This window comes from Natrix helvetica, assembly GCF_964273705.1.
Source record: "Natrix helvetica genome assembly, chromosome: 8".
NCBI classification, from domain to species: domain Eukaryota; kingdom Metazoa; phylum Chordata; class Lepidosauria; order Squamata; family Natricidae; genus Natrix; species Natrix helvetica.
In genome coordinates, this window is record NC_138559.1 from 10,028,988 (window position 1) to 10,053,741 (window position 24,754).

Here is a 24,754-nt window from a genome sequence, read left to right on the forward strand (position 1 = left end):
CCAAGTGAAACAAATCCCCCCACCCCCGTGCTACTGAGAAGAAAAAGGACTAATGTTAGCAGCAATTCACAGATTTGCTCGGCTTCTCCAACAACTGTGATTCTCCAGTTGACTTAAACCATTCTAAAATATATTTTTTTCATCAACATTATTACAAGGACAGTGTGGCATTTGAGTGTCATTCATTTTGATACAAAAATAATATTGATACCAATGAGAATTACTACATTAATCAAACCCATGTGGTTCTAATGTTATTATACATATTTAAGAATGTAAAGGTTCCCCTTGCACATATGTGCTAGTCGTTCCCGATGCTGGAGCGGGGTGCTCATCTCCATTTCAAAGCCGAAGAGCCAGCGCTGTCTGAAGACGGCTCCGTGGTCATGTGGCCGGCATGACTAAATGCCGAAGGCGCATAGAACGCTGTTACCTTCCCACCAAAGGTGGTCCCTATTTTTCTACTTGCATTTTCACATGATTTCGAACTGCTAGGTTGGCAGAAGCTGAGACAAGTAACAGGAGCTCACTCCATTACGCGGCGCTAGGGATTCAAACCGCCGAACTGCTGACCTTTCTGATCGACAAGCTCAGCGTCTTAGCCACTGAGCCATTGCGACCCATATTTACGTCAGCATATAATCCTTCATTCCTCAGTTATTCAATATTTGCTACATCCTTCTAATAGTAATAGCATTATTCTTGAACATACCTGATAACAAACACCCTTTTTCAAAATCTGTTCTTAACCTCTACCTTTCACTTTAAATGTATTATGCAAAAATATGTATAACAGTATTCTCCCTGTTCCTAATTAGTTGTCTTATAATATTGCTGAGTCTCAGCATAGATCACTGAGACTAACAAATAACAATAGCATTTAGACTTATAAACCGCTTCATAGTGCTTTTACCGCCCTCTCTAAAGCAGTTTACAGAGTCAGCCTCTTGCCCCCCAACAATCTGGGTCCTCATTTTACCCACCTCGGAAGGATGGAAGGCTGAGTCAGTCAGGATTGAACTGCTATCAGTGGGCAGAGGGAGGGAGGGAGGGAGGGAGGGAGGGAGGGAGGGAAGAAAGGAAGGAAGGAAGGAAGGAAGGAAGGAAGGAAAGAAAGAAAGAAAGAAAGGACAATAGCCATAGCACTTAGACTTATATACCGCTTCACAATGCTTTCCAGCCCTCTCTAAGCAGTTTACAGAATCAGCCTCTTGGCCCCAACAATCTGGGTCCTCATTTTACCCACCTCAGAAGGATGGAAGGCAGAGTCAGTCAGGATTGAACTGCTGTCAGTGGGCAGAGGGAGGGAAGGAAGGAAGGAAGGAAGGAAGGAAGGAAGGAAGGAAGGAGAGAGAGAGAGAGAGAGAGAGAGAGAAAGAAAGAAAGAAAGAAAGAAAGAAAGAAAGAAAGAAAGAAAGAAAGAAAGAAAGAAAGAAAGAAAGAAAGAAAGAAAGAAAGAAAGGACAATAGCCATAGCACTTAGACTTATATACTGCTTCATGGTGCTTTCCAGCCCTCTCTAAGCAGTTTACAGAGTCAGCCTTTTGCCCCCAACAATTTGGGTCATTTTACCCACCTCGGAAGGATGGAAGGCTGAGTCAACCTTGAGCCTGGTGAGATTTGAACTGCCAAACTGGGAATCAGCAGAAGTAGGCTGCAGTATTGCATTCTAACCACTGCGCCACCACGGATCTTTGCACCTTGTTTGTCTTGAGGGTTAAAGCACCATGAGCCTGATTAGCGCCTGGATGGAAACCCCCCAAGAACTCCCAGGACTGTCAATCAGATTGTGAAGATTAAAAAATATATATTCTGAAAGAAAATACACTCGCCTTGGAAAGGTCTGTTTAGTGGCCGTTCAAGTTACAACGGCACTGAAAAAGTGACTTATGACCATTTTTCACCCTTACGACCTTTGTGCCGCCTCCATGGCAGTGGCGGGTTCTGGATCGCGTCGCAACTAGTACGCTGCGACGGGGCCGGGCGTCCACCACGTGTGTCCACCACCGGGCCATTTGCGCATGCGCATGGAGCGTACGACACCAGCGCAACGCTCCGCTGAGCAGCTGGAGTGCCGTGGGTGCAGTGCGCATGTGTACCCACTGCCTGCAACGCTCCAGCTGCTTGGCGGAGCATCATGCAGGCGCCGTATGCTCCGTGCACAAATGGCCCAGTTGGGTCAAATACAGGTAAGGACGGTGGGCAGGCCCTCTGGAGCACCGTACCGGAGCTACCAGCAGGACCGGTATGCCCGTACTGGGGCGTACCGGCCATAACCCACCACTGCTCCATGGTCGCGTAATCAAAATTCAGATGCTTGGCAACTGGCTCGTATTTAGGACGGTTTCCGTGTCATGCGATCCCTTTTGCGACGTTCCGACAAGCAAAGTCAACGGAGAAGCCAGTTTCGCTTAGCAACCCTTGTGACTAACTGTAGTGACTCACTTAACAAATGTGGCGAAAAGGGTCGTACAAATGGGCAAAACTCACTTAAATGTCTCACTTAGCAACCGAAATGTTGGGCTCAATTGTGGTCATAAGTTGTAATGACTAATAGAGAATAGAGCTGGAAGGGACCTTGGAGGTCTTCTAGTCCAGCCCCCTGCTCAAGCAGGAGATCTTATACCATCTGACTGTCCAGTCTCTTCTTAAAAACCTCCAGTGATGAAGCACCCACAATTTCTGAAGGCAACTTCTGTTCCACTGGTTAATTGTCCTCACTGTTAGGAAGTTTCTCCTTAATTCCAGGTTGCTGCTCTCCTTGATTACTTTCCGTCCATTCTTTCTTGTCCTGCCCTCTGGTGCTCTGAAAAATAAATTGACCTCCCTCTTTGTGGCAGCCTCTCAAATACTGGAATACTGCTATGCGCCAAGCACTTTCTAAAGAGCTGCCAAGAAACTGCATGATTGAATTCATGTGGTCAGTAGAAGTCTCTGCCACCCCTTTAGGTCCTCTATATTGGCGTAACAGGGATGAGCTGTAGGTCAACGCAGCTTTTGTTTGCAAATGCAACGGGGGAGCTTAGAAAAACAGGGGAAGGGGCAATGGAATGCCAGCCATTAACTTCTGAAAAGCACTGGATCCACCCCCGCCTTGCCTGACTCCAGCAGCAGTGGGACAGCGGAAGAAAGAGAGAAGGAAAAGGTGGGAGGAAAGAAATCAGGGAGGGAGGAAAAGGATTGCCCACACTCACTTTTGCTCCTGACACTCACTTTTGCTCCTTTACAACCTGCACGGATCTCCACACAGATAAACCCCATGGGAGCTCATCTTGAACACTCTTTGCCAACAGAAGGTCTCTGGACTATTCGTATCATCACCCAAACAAAGGTAAAGCCAGCTCATTCATTCATTCATTCATTCATTCATTCATTCATTCATTCATTCATTCATTCTCAATCATCAATCAATCAATCAATCCGCCCATCTCATCTGTGTGACTCAATTAAATGCTCTAACAACAAAATGTACTCAATAACAAAAGAACTAAAATAAAATAAAAGCCGACAATAAAATTCTTTCACGGCGGTACCTTGGTACTCAACTGCTTTGAAACTCATTGAATTTGTTCCCGTCAACCTACTTCGACATGAAAATTTTGTCCCAGTACTTATCATATGTTTGGTACGTAATGCACATGTTATAATTCACGTCAGCTGCCTTGTGACTCACTACGCTATTCCTTTTATGGGTAAAATTGGTTTAGTACTTATCACACCACCTGGAACCAATTACTGATGAGCACCACTGTATTTCTTAGTTAATTATTTATAATTTCTGGCAGCCTTATCCAAAGATATTCTATTTGGCAAATGACTTTTTTTTTTCAAACCAACCAGATATCTAAGCCACACAAAATTCTCAAGCTGAGGGAAACACTAACCCTGCTGAGATTTTTATCTCAACATCTGTTTGAGAGGAAAGGGGCGTTGGTACTTACCTTACCTTACATCAGGATTACTTCCGATCTCCGCTCCTTCCGTGTAAAGTTCAAGACCCACCTCTTTCAATTATCTGGCCTGGCTCAACCGTAGTTTATCCTATTCCTCCTGACAGTCCTTTTTAAATTGTATTATTATTTTGGGGCATTTTTAATGGCAAATTTTTATTATTATTAATGTAATGTAATGTATATTTAATTATCACCTCCTCCATGCATGTATGTATATGTATGTATATGTGTGTATCTACATGTTTATATGTATGTATGTATATTTTTATTGTACGCCGCCCCGAGTCCATTGCGGAGAGGGAGCGGCTGACAAATTATTATTATTATTATTATTATTATTATTATTATTATTATTATTATTATTATTATTATTATTATTATTATTATTATTATTATTATACGCCTCTTCTCATAGTGAGGAAGGAATATCCAGGATGGGTTGACCTTGTCCTCTTGTTGATTGGACTGAGTCAGATAAGGTCTTTGGGATACACCCTGATCACCAGGTACTGCCCAGTTATCGGCCAAGAACTGTATCCGACTCGTTGAGCCATTCGCTCCAGACTCTTATTCTAGTATCAAGCCTTTATTGATTGAACCTTCAACAATAACAGTGTAACAACCAAACATAACGCTTTGCTACATAACCATGTCAGGGAGGGGCTGGATACTCCTTCTTGCAATATGAATCTCACTAGGCTCAAGGTTGACTCATCCTTCCAAGGTGGGTAAAGTGAGGACCCAGATTGTTGGGGGCAAGAGGCTGACTCTGTAAACCACTTAGAGGGGGCTGTAAAGCACGGTAAAGCGGTATATAAATCTAAGTGCTTTTGCCATTGCAATGGGAGATTAGAGCACTGTGGCTTTAGCCAGCTGCTATCTTTGATCCTTGGATTGTCATGAGGATAGGAATGGGTGAAGCCATCTCTGCCACCTGAACATAAGAGGAGGAAGAAAAGGGAACGGGGTTTAAGCTCCCAGGGTCCTTTAAAATTCATTGTTTCATCTGTTCCAGTGCTCTTGTGGTCTGTGGAAATCACCCATACATCAATTTAAAAACAAATAACTTGGGAGGGACTTTCACATGGTGTTTGGAAGCTGCGGTCCTAATTCTTGCCTACAGGCCATACCCTACCTCCTCCGTTTACCTATTTGTATATTTAAGTACATCTATATTTTGTATTCATACTGTTTTAATATGACTGTACACCGCCCCGAGTCCTGTTTAGGAAAGGGTGCGGTTTATAAATTAAAGATTATTATTATTATTATTATTATTATTATTATTATTATTATTATTATTATTATTATTATTATTATTATTATTATTATTATTATTATTATTATTATTATTATTATTATTATTATTATTATTATTATTATTATTATGCAGTCTCAACTTTTGGCATTATTAGTTGCTTATGTGCATTTCATGCCTCTTCTCTGGGACAGCTTACAGGCCGTGGGGGAAAAGAAGGGAGCAGCCCTCATTCTCATCCAACTGATAACTACCCCGGAAAGTCAGCTGGGCTGATAAATAATAATTGTCTCAAGGTCGCCTGTTGAGCTATGTAATCTACATTTGAACTGGTGCCATCCAGCAATAATGCCAAACAAAGACTGAACCACATGCTGGCTTCGTGTTCTTAGGGATGCCCTGAAAACTTATTAGTCTTCCTGCAGGTGAGAAAAGGCAGGTGTCATTACATCCTTGCCTCTTGGGACTGAAAGCCCCCCCAAAAAATAACTGTCCCAAGGGGGAACCCTTCTTCATTCAAACGCCAAAATGTTCCACTGGCTTCTAATTTTTCTCTCCTACTCCCAACTCACGCGATGTTGTTGCTACTCAGATTCAGCAGCACTTCTGTGCCGCTCCTCCCTGCCTCCCTCCTTTGTTCTCTTGGGAGATATTTCCTGCATGAGTCACCAAAGCTGCCAGTAATCAAGATGATTGAAGTTAAAACTCTGCCTTCTCAAACATGCACCTTGCCTTTAACAGATCTTTAACAGGTTAACAGAGTTGGAAGGGACCTTATAGGTCATCTAGTCCAACCCCTGCTCCCTGCCCAAGCAGGAGACCCTACTCCATTTCTGACAAATGACAGTCCAATCTCTTCTTTAAAAGTCTCAAGTGATGAAGCTCCCACAACTTCCAAAGGCAACTTCTCTTCCATTGGTTGATTGTTGCCACTTGGAACTGAATCCTGATGGACATTTCTTCCAACAGAACATAGCATAAAAAAAAAATCAGCAATAAGTGTCACAGCATAAAACTCTCAGCCAAGGTTCTTAAGACTTAGTAGCCTTAGATCAGGGGTCCCCAAACTTGGCAACTTTAAGGCTTGTGAACTTCAACTCCCTGAAGATGAAACGCGAATACTTTGGCCAACTAATGAGAAGGAAGGACTCACTGGAGAAGAGCCTCATGCTGGGAACGATGGAGGGCAAAAGAAGAAGGGGACGACAGAGAATGAGGTGGCTGGATGGAGTCACTGAAGAAGTAGGTGTGAGCTTAAATGAACTCCAGAGGATGGCAGAGGACAGGAAGGCCTGGAGGAACATTGTCCATGGGGTCTCGATGGGTCGAGCACAACTTCACAACTAACAACACAATGGAATATCTACCCTCAGCCCTAGATTTATATTATTTCCCCTGACAGATATTCTAGATATTCAAACCGGATTGTCAATTACACTAGAAGTTACCTCAAGTCTTACATTCCAAACTTGATTTTAAATAAAATAAAAAACAGGTTGATAGAAATAGCATAGGCTATGGAATATCTATTCTCACCCCTAGACTTATATTTTAATTCCTCTGACAGATATTGTAGATATTCAAAGCAGATTCTCAAATGCATTAGAAATGGCCTTAAATTCCACGACCTGATTTTTGTGTTTGGCAGGAATGGTGGTGCCAAAGGTAATGCAATCAAAGGTATTTATTCAGAGCACATACCAACAAAACGTTTTTAGTCGTTTACCAGCCTTTATCAGGTAGTCCAGATAGCGATTATTTTCATTGGCAAAGAACATCCTTTTTTTAAACGCACTCCTCAAAATAACCCTACAAGACAAGCCTTTAATATTAATCCAGCTTAATATATTAAGAAAGATGGGATTACTTCAGATCTCTTGCCACAAAAACCAGTTAATGCAATTACTGTTGCAGAACTCAAGAGTACCGTAAGAAGGTATACAGAAGAAGCAATCATATTATTTCAGATTGCTACAGTAATATATATTTGGGTGTTTCCCCTCTGACAAAATGCCTGCATAAACAAGTAGCCCTTGGCTTGAAAATCATTCATTTAGTGACAAAGTTGCAATGGGACTGGAAAAAGTGAGTTATAACCGTCCTTCACATTTATGACCGTTGCAGCAACACCTTTGATTACGTGACCAAGATTCAGATGCTTGGCAACTGACTCATATTTATGACGGTTGCAGTGTCCTGGGGCCATGTGATCCCAGTGGTAGGATTCAAAGTTTTTTTTACTACCGGTTCTGTGGGTGTGGCTTGGTGGGCGTGGCAAGGGAAGGATACTACAAAATCCCCATTCCCTCCTGATCAGCTGGGACTCGGGAAGCAGAGAATAGATGCAGGTGGGGCAGGTTCACTACTGCCGGTTCACTCGTGGCCACACCGCGTGCATGTTTGATGCACATTGTGCACGCATCGCAGTACAATAAAATGGCAGAAGCAAAAAACAAGATGAGAACCGCTTCAGGGGCGTGGCAGGCCTGGGTCACTGCCAGTTCCAGCGACCCAAGCCACCAAAACCCTACTAGTTTGGCCAAACCGGTCCAAACCGATAGGAACCCATCCCTGGGGCGGGGCCAGCCAGAGGTGACATTTGCCGGTTCTCCGAAATACCCAAAATTTCCACTTCCGATTCTCCAGAACTGGCCAGAACCTGCTGAATACCACCTCTGATGTGATCCCCTTTTGTGACCTTCTGGCATGAAAAGTCAGATTCACATTACAATCGTGTTACTAATTTAACGGCTGCCATGATTCGTTTAATAACTGTGGCAAAAAAGGTCATAAAATAGGGCAAACCAGCGGTGGTATTCAGCTGGTTCAGACCGGTTTGCCATCGTGGGTGAGCCATCCGTCCAGGCTCCATGCCGTCCTATTTAGGCACATTTTTTAGGCTGGCCGCATGCACGGAAGCACGCGCATGATCAAAACGCATACATGGAAGGCTGGGCACATGTGTGGAAGGGATGCCTGCACCCATGAAGTGGGCACGCAGACGCGAAGCAAGCGAGCAAGTGCACGGCGAACCAGTTGTAACAAAATGTGAAACCCATCGCTGGGGCAAACCTATTTAGCAACATGAATTTTGGGCTCAATTTTGGTTGTACATCTGAGGACGTCTCGTTTTAAGAAGAAAAAAAAAACATTTCAGTTTTCAGCTATCAGTGCTACCAGACACTATCAAAAAGCCAAGGGGATAATTATAATGATATGCTCCTTAAACCGAGACACTCCCTTGCATTCCAGCTTAACCCTGAATCAGTCTTGAAACCTTTCACCTACTTCTGAAAGGATAAAAGGTGGTGTCCAACGAATGTATTTGGGGGAGTTTCCAGGGGAACAGCCATTTTGTCTGTCACCGTAAAACAACAGTAGAATTTGACCACATTAGCAAGTCTACTTCTGGTGAAATTGCTCATGGCCTGAAATTACCATTATGAGACAAATTCTTTCCCAAAGAAAATATGTATCCTAGAACAAGAGGTCTGTAGAGAAAAGCAAAGATGCTTTTTTCCCCTCAAGAGGCAACTGGACTTTCTCGTTTTTCTTTGAAGATGTTTCGCTTCTCATCCAAGAAGCCTCTTCAGCTCTGACTGGCTAGCAAAAAATAGAAGGATTTGTGCTCCTTGCAGACAGCTGAATATAAATCCTTCCGTTCCCCACTTTCCAAGAGCTGAAGAAGCTTCTTGAATGAGATGCGAAATGTCTCCAAAGTAAAAACGTCCCGAAAAAGCACCTTTGGGTATCCTAGGACTGTTGTATTCATCATGGACCCCCCCTCCTTTAAATACCTTTGTGGCCACGGACCCTCAAGACTTGACTCAAGTTTTAAAGCATAACATTTCTTCAAGCCTTCGTGAAACCCCTGGAATGACATCGCATCTCCTCAAGGGTCTATGGACCATAAGTTGAGAACTACTATCCTAGAAGCTGAAGAATTACTGCAAATATCAGGGGGTCTGCAGAGGTCCCGCCTCCATCTCAGGGGAACACAACCCCGACAAAGCACCCCAGACCTCCGCATATCACAACCAGAAACCAGAGGTGGTTTGCACCCACCCAAGAAAGGGACTGAGTTACTTGGCATTAAATCCAGAGATTCCCTGGATAAACATTTAAACTGAACAGCGGGGACAGAGAATTAATTGATACAGAACATTTCTGTCCCCAGCAATCTAAAACTCATAGGGTTATCAGCGTATGTAACATAGATGTTTGTGCGGGTAAGGTTATCACTCCCACTGTCAAGCAAAACCAAGCATTTAATAATGAGTGCCATACCATGTGCATGAATCATACAAGTGGCAAGAAAATAAGGGCAGTCAGGCATGACACAGGTTATGTAGACAGTAAACACAGGGTCAATCAAAATGGACTCAAATGTCTATACACCAATGCACAGAGGATGAGGAATAAACAGGGCGAATTAGAAGTTCAAGTAAATGAGGACAGATACGATATTGTTGCCATTACAGAAACTTGGTGGGATGAAACCCACAAATGGAACGTACAGCTAGAAGGATTTAAATTATTTAAAAGAAATAGACCAAATAAGAGAGGAGGTGGAGTTGCACTATATATAAGAAATAACTACATCTCTACAGAAATAGAGCACAACAATGATGAGAACTATCTTGAATGCATTTGGGTCATTATTAAAGGTTGGGGGGGAAATGACATTACCATAGGTCTATACTACAGAGCACCCAACCAAGCAGAGGAAGTAGATGAACTTTTTGCTAGTCAGCTAACTAAGGTATGTAGGAATAGTTTACAATAATTACAATAGTAATGGGGGATTTTAACTACCCTGACATCAACTGGAAAACAAACTCTGCACCAAGTGGAAGATCCAACAGGTTCCTAACGAACCTAGCAGACAACTTTGTTTCTTAAAAAGTAGAGAAGGGAACAAGGGGATCGGCCATATTAGACATAATTCTCACTAACAGAGAGGAAATGATAGAAGGTGTTGAAGCCATAGGAACCCTGGGGGCAAGAGACCCTACAATATTGTAATTCAACATTATGCAAACACAAGTAATAGAACAAAGTCAAACTAGAGTCTTGGATTTTAAGAGAGCTAATTTCAATAAAGAGCTTGGTAATAATTCCATGGATGAGAATCCTCAAGGGGAAAACAACTCAAGAAGCTTGGGAAATTTTGAAAAATGAGATTATAAAAGCTCAGTCTAGCACAATACCAATGAAGAAGAAAAATAACAACTCCCAAAAGAAACAGGCATGGTTGCATAAAGAACTCTCTGACAAATTGAAAGACAAAAAAGTTAAGTATAAAAAGTGGAAAGAGGGGGACATAACTAAGGCAGAATATCAGCAAATAGCCCCAGCCTGTAAAGATGAAGTAATGAAAGCTAAGGCTCACAATGAAGAAAGGCTTGCCACAAAAGTAAAAAATAACAAAAAAAGCTTCCTCCAACATGTTAAAAACAAGAAAAGGGTTAAGGAAACAATTGGTCCATTGCTGGGAGAAAGTGGCAAGAAGGTGACAAGCAACAGGGAGAAAGCAGAACTATTTAACTCATGTTTTGCATCTGTCTTTATACAAAGGGATAAAACAGTCCAACCTATCAAAAACAGCACCACAAAAATCAGATTAGGAACACAAATTGAAATAGGGAAGAAAATGGTAAGTGAGCACCTGTCTACCCTAGAGGAGTTCAAATCACCAGGACTGGAGGGGAAGGGCTTATTTTAGTGCATGCGCTCAAAAGCCTGATTGGCCTTATTATCCGGGGAAGTCTTATTTTCAGGGAAACAAGGTACATTTTTATTGTTTTATATCACCCGTTCCATTTCTATATTGAACAATGTGTTTCTAGGTGTCCAATATGTTAAAATATAAACATCATAATCATTATAATCATGTACATATAGACATATATGCCATTATATCCATCGTTATTGAAAAGTATACTATCTTCCATTATAATATTAATTATGTAACCATCAAAATATGTACTAAGAATTTTTCTTCTTTCTCATGCAGTCCTTTTTTCACATAAATCCACTCATCTAACCTCTGTATCTGTCAGCTAACCATTTGCAGAAAGGTTCCCATGTCACCAAATATTCTGAATCTCCTTTTTCTTTGATTTTTAAGGCTAACCTATCCATTTCTGTACATTCCAGATTTTTTTGGGGGGGGATTATATTATCATCTGTAGGGGTTTGACATTGAGTCTTTATTGATTAGCCCTTGGGCCATGTCAAAGTGTAAAGTTCCAGAAGCAAATTATTACTAACATTTGATAAAAGCAATATAAAATGGAATTGGATAAAATACTATTTAAAATGGAATTGGAATAAAATACTATTTAAAATGGAATTGGAATAGAATACAATAATTTATGATATAGATAGAATATGATAAAATTATATTTCAGTGTCACCCTTACAATCTACCCCCATCAGTCCCACGTATGCAGATCTCAACCGAACTGTTTTGTTTAAGTACTTGTGCCGTGTTAAATGTTACTTCTCAGTTCTGGCTGCACATAACGTAAGTTGTTTTGATGTGGGGATCCCAATGGGTCATTCGTATGATATACGGACCAAGATACCTATCTCTCACCCCCTTATACAAGCTGTAGGGGTTTCTGCATTTTTCCAGTATTGTGCATATAACTACAAAGTTGATTATTTTAACATTTTATCTGTACACCACCCAGAGTTTCTCTGTGCAGGAGAGATGGGGATTCTAAACTTAATCAACCACCGAACGCAAAGAGACCTTGAATCAACTGTCTGTGAGATAACCTAATCTTAAGGACACCACAAAAGCCACAAGCCTTGCGCTCAGCATAAAGTTCCTTGGAGCGGGAGAAAAAATATAATGATGTCATTCCACCTCCCCACTTTCCTCTACTTCTCACAGCAAGAGTGTCCAACCTTTAATTAATTCTACTTTATAATGCCTTGGTAAGGCCACAGTTGGAATACTGTGCCCAGTTTTGGTTGCCACAATGTAGAAAAGATGTGGAGACTCTAGAAAGAGTGCAGAGAAGAGCAACAAAGATGATTAGGGGACTGGAGACTAAAACATATGAAAAACAGTTGCAGGAACTGGGTATGTCTAGTTTAATGAAAATAAGGTTTAGGGGAGACATGATAGCATGTCTGAAGTGGTGTAGGGTTTCCTGTCTGAACAGGGGGTTGGGCTAGAAGACCTCCAAGGTCCCTTCCAACTCTGTTATTATATTCTATTCTTTGCAACTTGATTCTCCCAGTTGGGGAATTCTGAAGAAGACACGTCTTAAAGAACTGGGTATGTTTAGCTTAAGAGAAAGAAGGACTAGGGGAGACATGATAGCATTATTCCAATATCTCAGAGGTTGCCACAAAGAAGAGGGAGTCAAACTATTCTCCAAAGCACCTGAGGGTAGAACAAGAAGCAATGGGTGGAAACTAATCAAGGAGAGAAGCAATTTAGAACTGAGGAGGAATTTCCTGACAGTGAGAACAATTAATCAGTGGAACAGCTTGCCTCCAGAAGTTGTGAATGCCCCAACACTGGAAGTCTTTAAGAAGATGTTGGATAGCTATTTGTCTGAAACGGTATAGGGTTTCCTGCCTAGGCAGGGGGTTGGACTAGAAGACCTCCAAGGTCCCTTCCAACTCTACTATTGTATTATTGTATTATTGTAAAGTTGTCACCCCTGTCTTAGAGCAAATGTTAAAGAATGGGGGGGGAGGGATCGGGATCGCTCAATTGCACAGCTTTGCTGATGCAATCCCGTTTCCCCGCCTTTGCCTCCTTGCAGAAAAAAGGATGACATCACCCTCTCTTTATCTTTGCCCTTCAGTTGTTATGCAGAAGTCAGCTCCCCTTCCCTTGCACAGAAAGGCAAAAAAAAGAAAAAGATAAAAGGCCAGCAAACGTTTGCCTCAAAGATAAACATATTAAAATTGTTGCTAACTGTTCAGGAGCAAACTTCATCCCTTTGTGCTTGGGATTGCTTCAAAGTGAATCGTAACTGGCTAAATAAGCCTGCTTTCCTTTTACAAAATGCTGCATGGGGGGGGGGGATTCTACTGGCCAGTGAAGTCATAGTACCATTCAGCATGCGATGTGAACACAACTAATTGTGGCTTCGTCAACACACCTGTTTTATGAGATTTAGTACAGGCAGGCTAAAGACTGAGAGGCTGCCACAAAGAAGAGGGAATCAAGCTATTCTCCAAAGCACCTGAGGGCAGGACAAGAAGCAATGGGTGGAAACTAATCAAGGAGAGAAGCAACTTAGAACTAAGGAGAAATTTCCTGACAGATAGAACAATTAATCAGTGGAACAGAAGTTGCCTCCAGAAGTTGTGAATGCCCCAACACTGCAAGTTTTTAAGAAGATGTTGGATAACCATTTGCCTGAAGTGGTGTAAGGTTTCCTGCCTAAGCAGGGGGGTTGGACTAGAAGACCTCCAAGGTCCCTTCCAACTCTGTTATTCTATTCTAACCTAAACATTTGTCTGAAGTGGTATAGGGTTTCCTGCCTAAGCAGGGAGTGACCTCCAAGTCTGTTATTATATATTATATATTAGAAGTGTTTCACAACCTCAGTCACTTTTAGCTGTGCAGACTCCAACTCCCAGAATTCCCTAGCTGGTTAGGGAATTCTTGGAGCTGCAGTGCACAGAACATAAAGTAGCTGAGCTTCATAAACCCTGAGATAGAGTCACAACATGCAGGCTTCAAAACCTGTTCCCTAAAACCTTCCAAAATGGATTCTAATGCAAGTCATAATTATTTACTATAGATTTACAAAGGACTCTAATCCATAGTTTCTAAACTCCAATGGCTTCAGGTTATCAGAATACAGTGCACAGATTATATTGTTATGATATTGCCCAGGCTGGACTAGAAGACCTCCAAGGTCCCTTCCAACTCTGTTGTTATAGATTATATATTAAAAGTGTTTCCCAACCTCAGTCACTTTGGGCTGTACAGACTCCAACTCCCGGAAATTCCAGCTACCTTTTGGAAAAAGCACCTTTGGGACAATGAGGACTTGGATGATTGAGAATCTCTGTAGACATTTAGCAATACAGATAAGTTGGACCGTAGCCACTAATATTGATGTTAACCACGCTGTCTAGGAATTATAGGAGATGTAATCCCAACACAGGGTGGCTCAGTGGTTAAGATGCTGAGCTTGTCGATCAGAAAGGTCAGGAGTTCAGTGGTTCAAATCCCTAGCGATGTGTAACAGAATGAGCTCCCGTGACTTGTCCCAGTTTCTGCCAACCTAGCAATTCGAAAGCATGTAAAAAATGCAAGTAGAAAAATAGGGACCACCTTTGGTGGGAAGGTAACAGCGTTCCGTGCACTTTCAGTGTTTAGTCATGATGGCCACATGACCATGGAGATGTCGTCAGACATTGTTGTCTCTTCGGCTTTGAACCGGAGATGAGTACCGCCCCCTAGAGTCGGGAATGACTAGAACATATTTGTGAGGGGAACCTTTACCTTTACACAAGGAGAACAGCTTGGGGGGAGAAAACCTACTCTAAGACAGAGGAATCTTCTTCGGTTAATGCCAACACAGTTCGGGTATGGCGTGGGACACGCAGATAAGGATAAGAAAACGGTCATTTAATGAAACTCGGAACAAAAAAGGAAATTCAACACAAATAAAAACACGGAGAACACTTAAGGGGAGCTGTTGAAGGATGTCAGTGTGGCCTTTTCTTTAAATACTCTAAGAATTCAAACACAGCTGCAAAGTAGCAGCACAGGAAAAAACACCACGAAACGGAAAATATTCTTGTCTCGGTGAAAGTGAGAAGAAAACAAACATATCGACGTATTTCACAACCCGGGTAAGGTGTGTACATCACACACAGTCATACAACAAAAGAGCGACAGCCATAGTGGTGGGTTGCAGACGGTACGCCCCGGTACGGGGCCTGCCCGGAACACCAGGTACCGTTCCGGTACGGTGCTCTGAAGGGCCCACCTTCGCTCCCTACCTGTCCTTTAAGCCATTGGCGCTTCCATGCACGCATGGCTTGCAGAGGTGTTGCTGGCAGGTACAACGCATGCACGCACCGCGCAACTGTGCATGCGTCCATGTGGGAGATGCCAGGCCCTGGCTGGAATGGGATCCGGAACCCACCACTGGACAGGCATTAACGCTTTGACAAATAAAAACAAGCCGAACCGTTCTGAAAAAGATTGTCAAGCAAGCAGGAAGCATTTCATGGCAAACAAGCCAGACATAAGAAAGCACTGTCCCTTTCTCAACATTTACTAGAGGATTAGGAAGCTATGCAGAGGATCAACTCTGCAACAAGGAATCCCCCCATTTCTACAAGATAAGCTGTTACTTTTTAACTCAGACTCAAGGAAGAAAGGGCCAAAAGCAACCTACTTCTCTTAAATAGACTTTCTAGAAGAATGTCTATGGAGATTCTCAGTCATCCAAGATCATGGTTGTCCCAAAGGTGCTTTTTCCAAAAGTAGCTAGATTTTGGTTTTTCCTTGAAGATGTTTCGCTTCTCATCCGAGAATCTTCCTTCAGTTCACCACCATTCAGTCAGAACTGTAGAAGCTTCCTGGATGAGAAGCGAAACATCTTCAAGGAAAAACAAAGTTCCAAAGTTGCCTTTGGAAAAAGCACCTTTGGGACTTTCTGGAATCGCTTTGAACAATTTTGCTCTTTTTTTTCTAAGTTGGTCAGACTTAATAAATCAGAATGTGTCAAAGGAGAACAGAATATAGAATGGAATGGAATAGAATAACAGAGTTGAAAGGGATCTTGGAGGTCTTCTAGTCCAACCCCCTGCTTAGGCAGGAAACTCTCCACTATTTCAGACAAATGGATACCCAACATCTTCTTTAAAACCTCCAGTGTTGGAGCATTTACAATGCCTGGAGGCAAGTTGTTCCACTGATTAACTAATATCTTGTTAATAGAAGATAAGCAACTTGGGAAGAAAAACATGTGGAGGTGTGGGGCTTTGTTTAGCCTGGAGAAGTGATGAGAGGATTTTAGCTGTCTTCAAGTACCGATAGTCCAAAACGTATATCAATTCTTTCAGTGACTATTCAAAGTTACAACAGTACTGAAAAGAAGTGTTCTTATGACCATTTTTCACATTTACAGCAACCATTGCAGCCTCCTCCTTGGTTACATGATCAAAATTCAGAGGTTTGGCAATTGACTCATATTTATGATGATTGCAGTGCCCAGGGGTCATGTGACCCTCATTGGTGACCCTCTAACTATAAAGTCAGTGGTGAAGCCAGGTTCACTCAACAGCCATGTTGCCAACTTAACCAGTGCTGTTATTTTTCTTCTTCATCGGTATTGTGCTAGACTGAGCTTTTTGTAATCTCATTTTTCCAAATTTCCCAAGCTTCTGGATTTGTTTTCCCCTTAAGGATTCTCATCCATGGAATTCTGCCCATGGTTTCAGCTTAATACAATACAAGTTGCTTCTCTCCTTGATTAGTTCCCACCCATTGTTTCTTGTCCTGCTCTCAGGTGTTTTGGAGAATAGTTTGACTCCCTCTTCTTTGTGGCAACCCCTGAGATATTGGAACACTGCTATCATGTCTCCCCTAGTCCTTCTTTCTGTTAAACTAGACATAGCCAGTTCCTGCAACTGTTCTTCATATGTTTTAGTCTCCAGTCCCCTAATCCTCTTGGTTGCTCTTCTCTGCACTCTTTCTTCTCAAAACTCTCCTCTTAGCTTGACCCCACATCTTCTCAGGTCCTTGCTCTACCCCATCTTTGTTTTGCCGGCTTACTTTCACGCACCTTATCCAAGTCATTTACAAATATGCTGAACAACGCATGGTCTGAAACCATGCTCTATAGCAGTGATGGCTAACCTTTTTGTCGTCGCGTGCCAAAAGCGTGTGTGCCTGCACCCATAATACAATGTGCGCGTGACACCTCCTGTGCCCTACCCCCCTGTGCATGTGTGTGTGACCTCCCCACACTCTTCCCACACATGCCCTTGCGACTGCCCACGCAGAGTTTTGGGCCTAGAAGGCCTCCCTACAGCTTCCTGGGAGCAAAAACAGGATTCAGTGGAGGGGGGGCATGCCCCTGGACTCCCCCCTTCCCCCCACGCATGCCCGTGACCCCCTCCCCCATGCATATCTCCCACTTGTGCCCCTCCCTCCCATGCATGCGCAGCAGAGACCCAAAAATTAGCTGGCCAGCGGAAGGTATGCGCACATGCGCAGTGGAACTGAGCTGGAGCAATGGCTTGTGTGCCTGTAGAGGCCTCTGTGTGCCACCTGTGGTATGCATGCCATAGGTTTGCCATCATGGCTCTATTGCAATGTTTCTCAACCTTGGCAACTTTTAAGGTGTGCGAAGTTTAACTCCCAGTGCTGGTGAGTTTACAGGTCTGTGGACTAAATTGGGAAACTGACAAAAATAATATATCCTAAAAGGAAAGAGTGAATTATTTCTCAGTTGTTTCTGAGAAAACAAAATGGATATGGTTCTTTAGTCACTAGGAGTCAGGTGTAATTTGCTCACTGATGAAGTATCTGTAAGCTTGTAACTTGCATGTGTATAATCTTCCCTTATTCCCTGCTTATCTTATTACTGTTTAGATCTTACATCAGTTAAAACCACCCACGCCTCTAATGAAATAAACCACTGTTCACAAAAGCTTTTAATGAATTGTGTTAATATGCAACAGGCACTTTCCGATTTTAAACTCAAGGGAGACTTTATGTTTGTCAGATAAATGTGGAGAAAAAACCCCCAATGTATTTCCTTACGCTCTTTACTGACCGACCACCACCGATCCTGGGTGACTCAGATGAGCAAATAAATGAAACCACTAATTATCCAGCAAGGTCACGACCCTAACCATGCCAAGCCCTTCGCTGTTGTGCATGTGGTGGAATCCTAGCTGCTTCCTGGAGAGCACCTGATTGTGTAAAACAAGGACGGCAGTGACATCACTCTGCTCTACCTTGTTAAATTTTAACAGAAAGTCTGGCTGCAGAAATTCAAGGCTCTTTTAGTAGATCCCCTTAAAAGGAATCAATCAGCAAGCATTTAGACTGCCTTGGGCGATTCCGATTTGAGCCTTGCCTATTACTTTGAGCCAGCACAACAATGAAATAAATTGCTAGCATAGTTGCATATACTTCCTTCTCCAGTTAGATTGTACATAAAACCGACAAACGATTGTCTATTTCATTTGTATGTTACCAAAAGATAGTGTAATTCAGTTTCCCAAGTCACAAACTGCCCGCAACGTTCTAAACAAGTATGAGTATGAGCAAATTCACAGGCACACACAATTTAAACTAAAGAAACTGTAATGTGAGTCTGGGAAGGCTTTGTGAATCTAGGTGTGGGATCAGAATTTAACTTAGAAAAGAATAACAGAGTTGGAAGGGACCTTGGAGGTCTTCTAGTCCAACCCCCTGCTCAGGCAGGAAACCCTGCTCTACCATTTCAGACAAATGGTTGTCCAATCTCTTCTTAAAAACTTCCACTGTTGGAGAATTCACAACTTTTGGAGGCAAGTTGTTCCACTGGTTAATTGTTCTAATTGTCAGGAAATATCTTGAGTGAACAGAGAGACACCATCCTAAAATCTGTATGTCAGTTAAAACCAAGCAGCTTCACCCACATGTTCAATTCTAGATAACTGGGTTAATTCTGCAAAGCACAGGGGAGTCATAGATAGCATGTCAGGAAAACAAGAGTATACTATATAATTCTACAGTTTACCTAGGAATTCAGTTATTTCATGAAACCAGGATTTATTCAGTTGAGCTTTGTTACATGAACCTAGCGAGTCAAAACCAAATAAAGGATAAAATCCACGTTCTAAATTATTCAGAAATTAGTCCTCCCAAAAACTGGCATAAAAGTAATAATCTGCAATCCATCACCAATAAATTTGATTCAGCGCCAATTTAATCACTGCTTAGCTTACTGAATGCATTGCTTTTTGGATTCAAATATTTTATTAGTTTATGGAAATACAAAATACAGAAGGACAAAGAAAAATGAAAATAAGGGGAAAATAAAAAGGGAAGAGAAAAAAGTGTAAAATAAGGAGGGGGGAATGAAAAAAACACCTTTGACTTCCAACTCCTTTTGATGCAGGAGAATAACGTAAAACTTCAACTTTTACACATATAAATATAATATATATTATCTATTACTATAACAAACCTACGTAATCAGCAAAACCCAACTGAATGCATTGCTGGGTGACTGAAGCAAATGATTTCTAAGATTTCCATCTGCTGTTAACCAGAATGATATTTATTAATTCTGCTTGCCCGCCATCTTAAGCCCTAATATTAAGCAGATCCATATTTCTTTTCAGTGAAGTTTCAATGTAAAAGTGATCCACTGATTCTGCCCCTAAAAATTATCAGTTTCGACAGCTAATGATCAATACTGAAATTTTCCCTAGCAACCCAGGGGACCATAAATAATCGATAAACATTGTAGCAGTCTGGAAAGCAAAATATCCAAGTGCAAACTGAAGGCCTCCAAAATTTAAAAAGTTTAGTAGCATCTTTTAAGATTAGCACAAAGCACACGTTAATATAAAGCACAAGCTTTGCTAAGCTGCCACTCATTGCATCAGACACCTGGAAGGGTCCTAATTGAGTTAGGATTTAAGGATGAGAAGGATGAGGCAAGGAAAAGAAAAGGAAATGTAGGTGAAAGTTCCATGGAGAAAATTATAAGTCTCAGTTTACAATTGTATATCAATGCTCTCACAAGCAGCAATTCTAATGGGACTTCACTGCAAACTACGACTGAACTGTAATTATTTTTGGTGTAGTTTAGCGGTGGAGGCGGATTCACTGTTACCCAGTGTAAGTGTATACAAGATTGCAGCTTTCAGTTAAAACCTGGCAAATAAGTAGAGGAGAAAAACCGTGCGTCAGCAGCTATCGGTCTGTACTCAAGGAGTGCAGTATTGCTTGCGGTTGCATCATAAAGGAGAGGAAGGGGAGGTCCCAGCTGCCAGGTCTGAGATGAAGAGAGGGAGGATCCAGAATCAGGGGGCTTTCCATCTTGGACTTTCCAAAATCCCAGGCAGCAAATCTGCTGTTGGCCCCCATGGTTTGCATTGTTTGCCCGCTACAATGTGAGGTTCGTTCACACAACCTCTAACTTAGCCCAGCACCACAAATCAGTTCATGGGGGTGTCTCTCCAGTCAGAAGGGGGAGGGGAGCAAATTTTCTTCTGGATTTGGGTGTCCAGAAAAAAAAAAACAAAGCCGTCCTGTGGGCGTCTCTCCTTTCACTTTAGTTGGATGTGTTTACAAACAATGAAAGTGCCGGCCAGGAATTTTTATGCAGGACAGAATTGCATTCTTGAGGCACTGTTAACACTATCAGACTAACAGGTTCCTGCAAGCCTCTTGCAGCACCTGGATGCACCCCCTTTTCCTAAGCCTCTTCAAACACCCTGGATTAGGCCTCTGTTAGCCGGATCTTATCAACCCAGATGTTCTTCTCCCAAAACATCCTAGGAGTAGGTCTATGGAGATCCTCAATCCTCCAGGTCATGGTTGTCCCAAAGGTGCTCCCCCCCCCCCAAAAAGGCAACTGGACTTTCTTGATTTTTTTTTCTTTAAAAAAAAATAACTTTTCACCCTCTGGTGCAAGACGCTTCTTCAGGTCTGAAAGTCTTCAATAACAATAACAACAACAACTAAGGCTATGAAAACAAAGATACAAAAATCCACTGACAACCCGAACTGCCAACTTCGCAATAACAAAGTCGAAACTCTTTCACATTTAATATGTGAATGCAGCAAAATCGCACAAACTGATTACAAAGCTAGACATGACCGAGTTGCTAAATTAATCCACTGGTCATTATGTAAAAAATATGATTTACCTGTATCCAGAAAGTCATGGGAACATAGAGTGGAAAAAAGTTATCGAAAATGAGAAGGTGAAGATCTTGTGGGACTTTCGAATACAAATGGATCGTCATTTGGAGTACAACATGCCAGATATCACGGTTTTAGAGGGCCGAAGTGTACAGTTTATTGATATCGCTGTTCCTGGAGATGCCAGAGTCGAAGAAAAAGAACTAGAAAAAATAATGAAATACTACACGGCTATGGATGAAGCATGTAAGAGTGATACCCATTGTCATCGGGGCACTAGGCACCATGTCTAAGAATTTTACAAGATACATCCACAAATTGCAGCTTCCTGCAATAACACCAGCGGAACTGCAAAAAACTGCGCTACTCGGAACATCTTATATTTTAAGAAGGTACTTGGTTGATACCTAGGACGCTGGCAGCAAACGGTATCAACCATTAACACCAGTGACTGGTATTTGTAATACATTTTTGAATGTTCAGTTGGCTGAGTTTCATGTTTAATGAATAAAGTATATAATAATAAGTCGATACCTAGGATGCTGGCAGCAGCCTGTATCAACCATCAATGCCAGTAAATTATATTTGTGTTCAGTTGATTGAGTTTCATGTTTAATGAATCAAAGTATAATCACCATCAACCCAAGTCGACTTGTCTTTTTAGAAAAACCTCTTTGGGACACCCAGGAGTACGATAAGTGCAGGAATGTCGCTCCTGCCTTAATATTGAGTCACTTGAGAACACCGTTCACTAAGGGAAGATTGGGAAAAATGCGGGGACGATCCCTTCCTTTGCTTCATAGTCCAGCCGAGGTTTTGCCTCGCCTTACACGCTTTCCAAGCCACGTGTGAACACCCGGGCTTTGCTTTGACACACCTCCCACCAAAACTTTCCCAATTTGCGGGTCGGACGCCCGTAACTCGCATTATCCCAAATCCACGCGCGCGACAGGAAGCAGCCCGGCTACAGTACAGTACACGAAGTCCACGGAAGCGTCAATCGCGCCGGGTTACAACTGCAATGCCAGCGAAGAAGTCGCGCTTCTGGAAGGAAGGTACTTGCCCGGACATGTTCGGCATCGAAGCGAGGGTCTTTCCCCTGCAGGGCGATCGACCCGACCACCAGCGCTCTCGCTCTCGCTCTCTCTCTCTCTCTCTCACACACACACACATACACAAACTCTCTCTCACACACACACACACACGGGCGGAGACATCCCCGTACAAGTTTTAGAGCGCCCCTCCCCCAACCCCCCCCCCCCCTTCAGGGCTGTCTCAATTCCTGGGCCTGTGGGCTCCACGGGCATAGTGGCCCTATACTAATCCTTCCATTAACCCTTCAATGCACCTTGTATCATAGAAATACAAACAACATATTTATGGCATTTTACTGCATTTTTTCAATCAATACTAACGTGCATTAATAGAAATTAACACTGATAAGCGCACCAGAGTGCCTAACTCCTACTGTCCCCCATTTATTTGTCCCCATTTCCTTCCTTCTTGTTCATGTTTATCCTTATTCCTGTTATCTTGTACATGAGTGGCAAACTAAGTAACTAACTCACTTACTCACTCACTCACTCACTCAAGCAATCAAATAACTATTGTTTCATTTTATCGACTATTTACATTTTTAACCCTGTGAACAAGTGGTCGTAGGGGCCCCCAAGTATACCGCTTTGCCCGGGGCCCATAATGCTATTAAGACGCCCCTATCCACCCACCCAGTTTTCCTAAGGCCACCGCGTCGCCTCTCCTTCTCCCGGGGACTCGTCCCGGGGAAGGGAAGGAACGCGCGTGGATCCTGCCGCGTCTCTTCCAAACGCCGGGAGATCCGTGGAGTGCAGAAAAAGGTAAGGCACTTTTTCGCGAGTGGGCGGAGGGGAAATAGGTAGGCACCTTCCTATTTCCTACCCAGGTAGGCAAGCCCGAAGCGCCAGCGCCGCTCGGGGAAGGCTGGCTCTCACTCACCCGCAGGGAAGCAACGATGCAAAGCGTCAGAAGGAATTGGGCTCGCATGGCGAGGCGGAAAAAGGAACGCGGCGGGCGGGCGGAGGTTGGTGTCTGAGCTCCCGGGTGGAGAAACGGCTCTCGGGAAGGGCGAAAGCGGGAAGCGGCCGCCGAGCCCCAAAGTAAAGCGGTTCGAGGCTGCCGCGCCGCGCAATGCCCTTTTAGAAGCGAGAGCGGAGAAAGTGGGCTTAAGTAGACGAAAGTTGGTCGCGAGACGGCTGGTAGCTCCACAGCTGCGCATCGATTAAGCTTTTGAAGTTTCTGGCGCCGGCTTTTAAAGGAGAGGCTGCGAGGAGGAGTTAGACGGGTCCCTCCTCCTCACGTGTTTGATGGAAACACACAACTTCTTCGCACCCGCCTTTCAAACCTCCAGTTTGATCTTCGGAAGGAATTTTCTCCAACATCCCCACCCCCAACCTCCCATCTGGGGCTTTCCTGGAGTTGAAACCCGCCAACTTTGACTGCCTCTTGGAAGGATAAGAACGCGCGTTTGCTGGAAGCTTCTTTAAGCACTGAATCGGTGCGACAAACCAGGTTAACGCGTGGCTGTTTGGTTTGTGCTTCTCCAGGTCTGTTATGACTCGAGTAGAAGGCTTGGAAGTCCTTCTCTACTCACTTACCCACCCACGCCTCGCCACAAGCTCTCTTTTGAATCAGTGGTGAAATTCAATTTCTTTTTTTTACTACCAGTTCTGCGGGCGTGGCAGGAGAAGGATACTGCAAATCCGCATTCCCTCCCCACTCGGGGGCCAGCCAGAGATGGTATTTGCCGTTTCTCCCAACTACTCAAAATTTCTGCTATTGGTTCTCCAGAACCTGCTAGATTTCATCCCTGCTTTGAATGTCTATGGAGATTCCCAGGCATCCAGGTCAGGGTTGTCCCAAAGGTGCCTTTTCCAGAGGCAACTGGACTTTCTGGTTTTTTTTTTTCTTTGAAGATGTTTCACTTCTCATCCAAGAAGCTTCTTCCCCTCTGACCGGATGGTGGGGAAGGGAAGGATTTATAGTCCTTGCAGACAAGCTGGTCATTTGCATCCTTTTAGAGGGTCCTTGAAGCACTTAGAGGTTTATCTGTGTCCTCAGGGTCACCTGAGTGGTGCAAATGGGTCTTGTAGTCTGCAATTCCCCCCACCCTGGAAATCCATCCCTACTCCCACACCATTCAAAGCAGTGATGAAATTCATTTTTTTTTATCACTGGTTCTGTGGGCGTGGCAAGGGAAGGATATTGCAAAATCTCCATTCTCACCCCACTCTGGAGCCAGCCAGAGGTGGCATTTGCCCAGCTTCCCCGCTCCCGCCTTCCAAACCTCCCGTTTGGCATATTCGGGCTGTCTTAACACCTGGGTCTGATGGGCACTTGCCTGGGGGTCCCACGGGCATAGGGGGCCCTATACTAATTGGTGTTAACCCATGTTGCCGGTTCTCCAAACTACTCAAAAATTTCTGCTACCAGTTCTCCAGAACTTGTCAGAACGTGCTGAATTTCACCCCCCCCCCCGATTCAAAAGGGTGTCCATCCCAATTTGTATAGCTGAAAGTCTGTAGAGATTCTCCGTCCTCCAGGCCCTGGTTGTCCCAAAGGTGCTTTTTTCAGGAGGCAACTGGACTTTTTTCTTTGAAGGCGTTTCGCTTCTCATCTGGTCAGAGCTGAGGA

At 43.2% G+C, this 24,754-nt stretch overlaps 1 protein-coding gene across 1 annotated transcript in view; it reads right to left on the reverse strand.

Moving 5' to 3' along the window:
* LOC309395978 (uncharacterized protein) overlaps window positions 1-24,480 on the reverse strand; it is a gene marked incomplete at its 5' end in the record, with an annotated part of 42,907 nt that extends 18,427 nt beyond the window's left edge. The window contains 2 exons of the mRNA XM_081960690.1: window positions 23,060-23,331; window positions 24,462-24,480. Of these exons, the coding sequence (XP_081816816.1) occupies window positions 23,060-23,331; window positions 24,462-24,480 (291 nt within the window). The remainder of the gene's footprint in view (window positions 1-23,059; window positions 23,332-24,461) is intronic.
* Window positions 24,481-24,754: the final 274 nt, after the last annotated feature.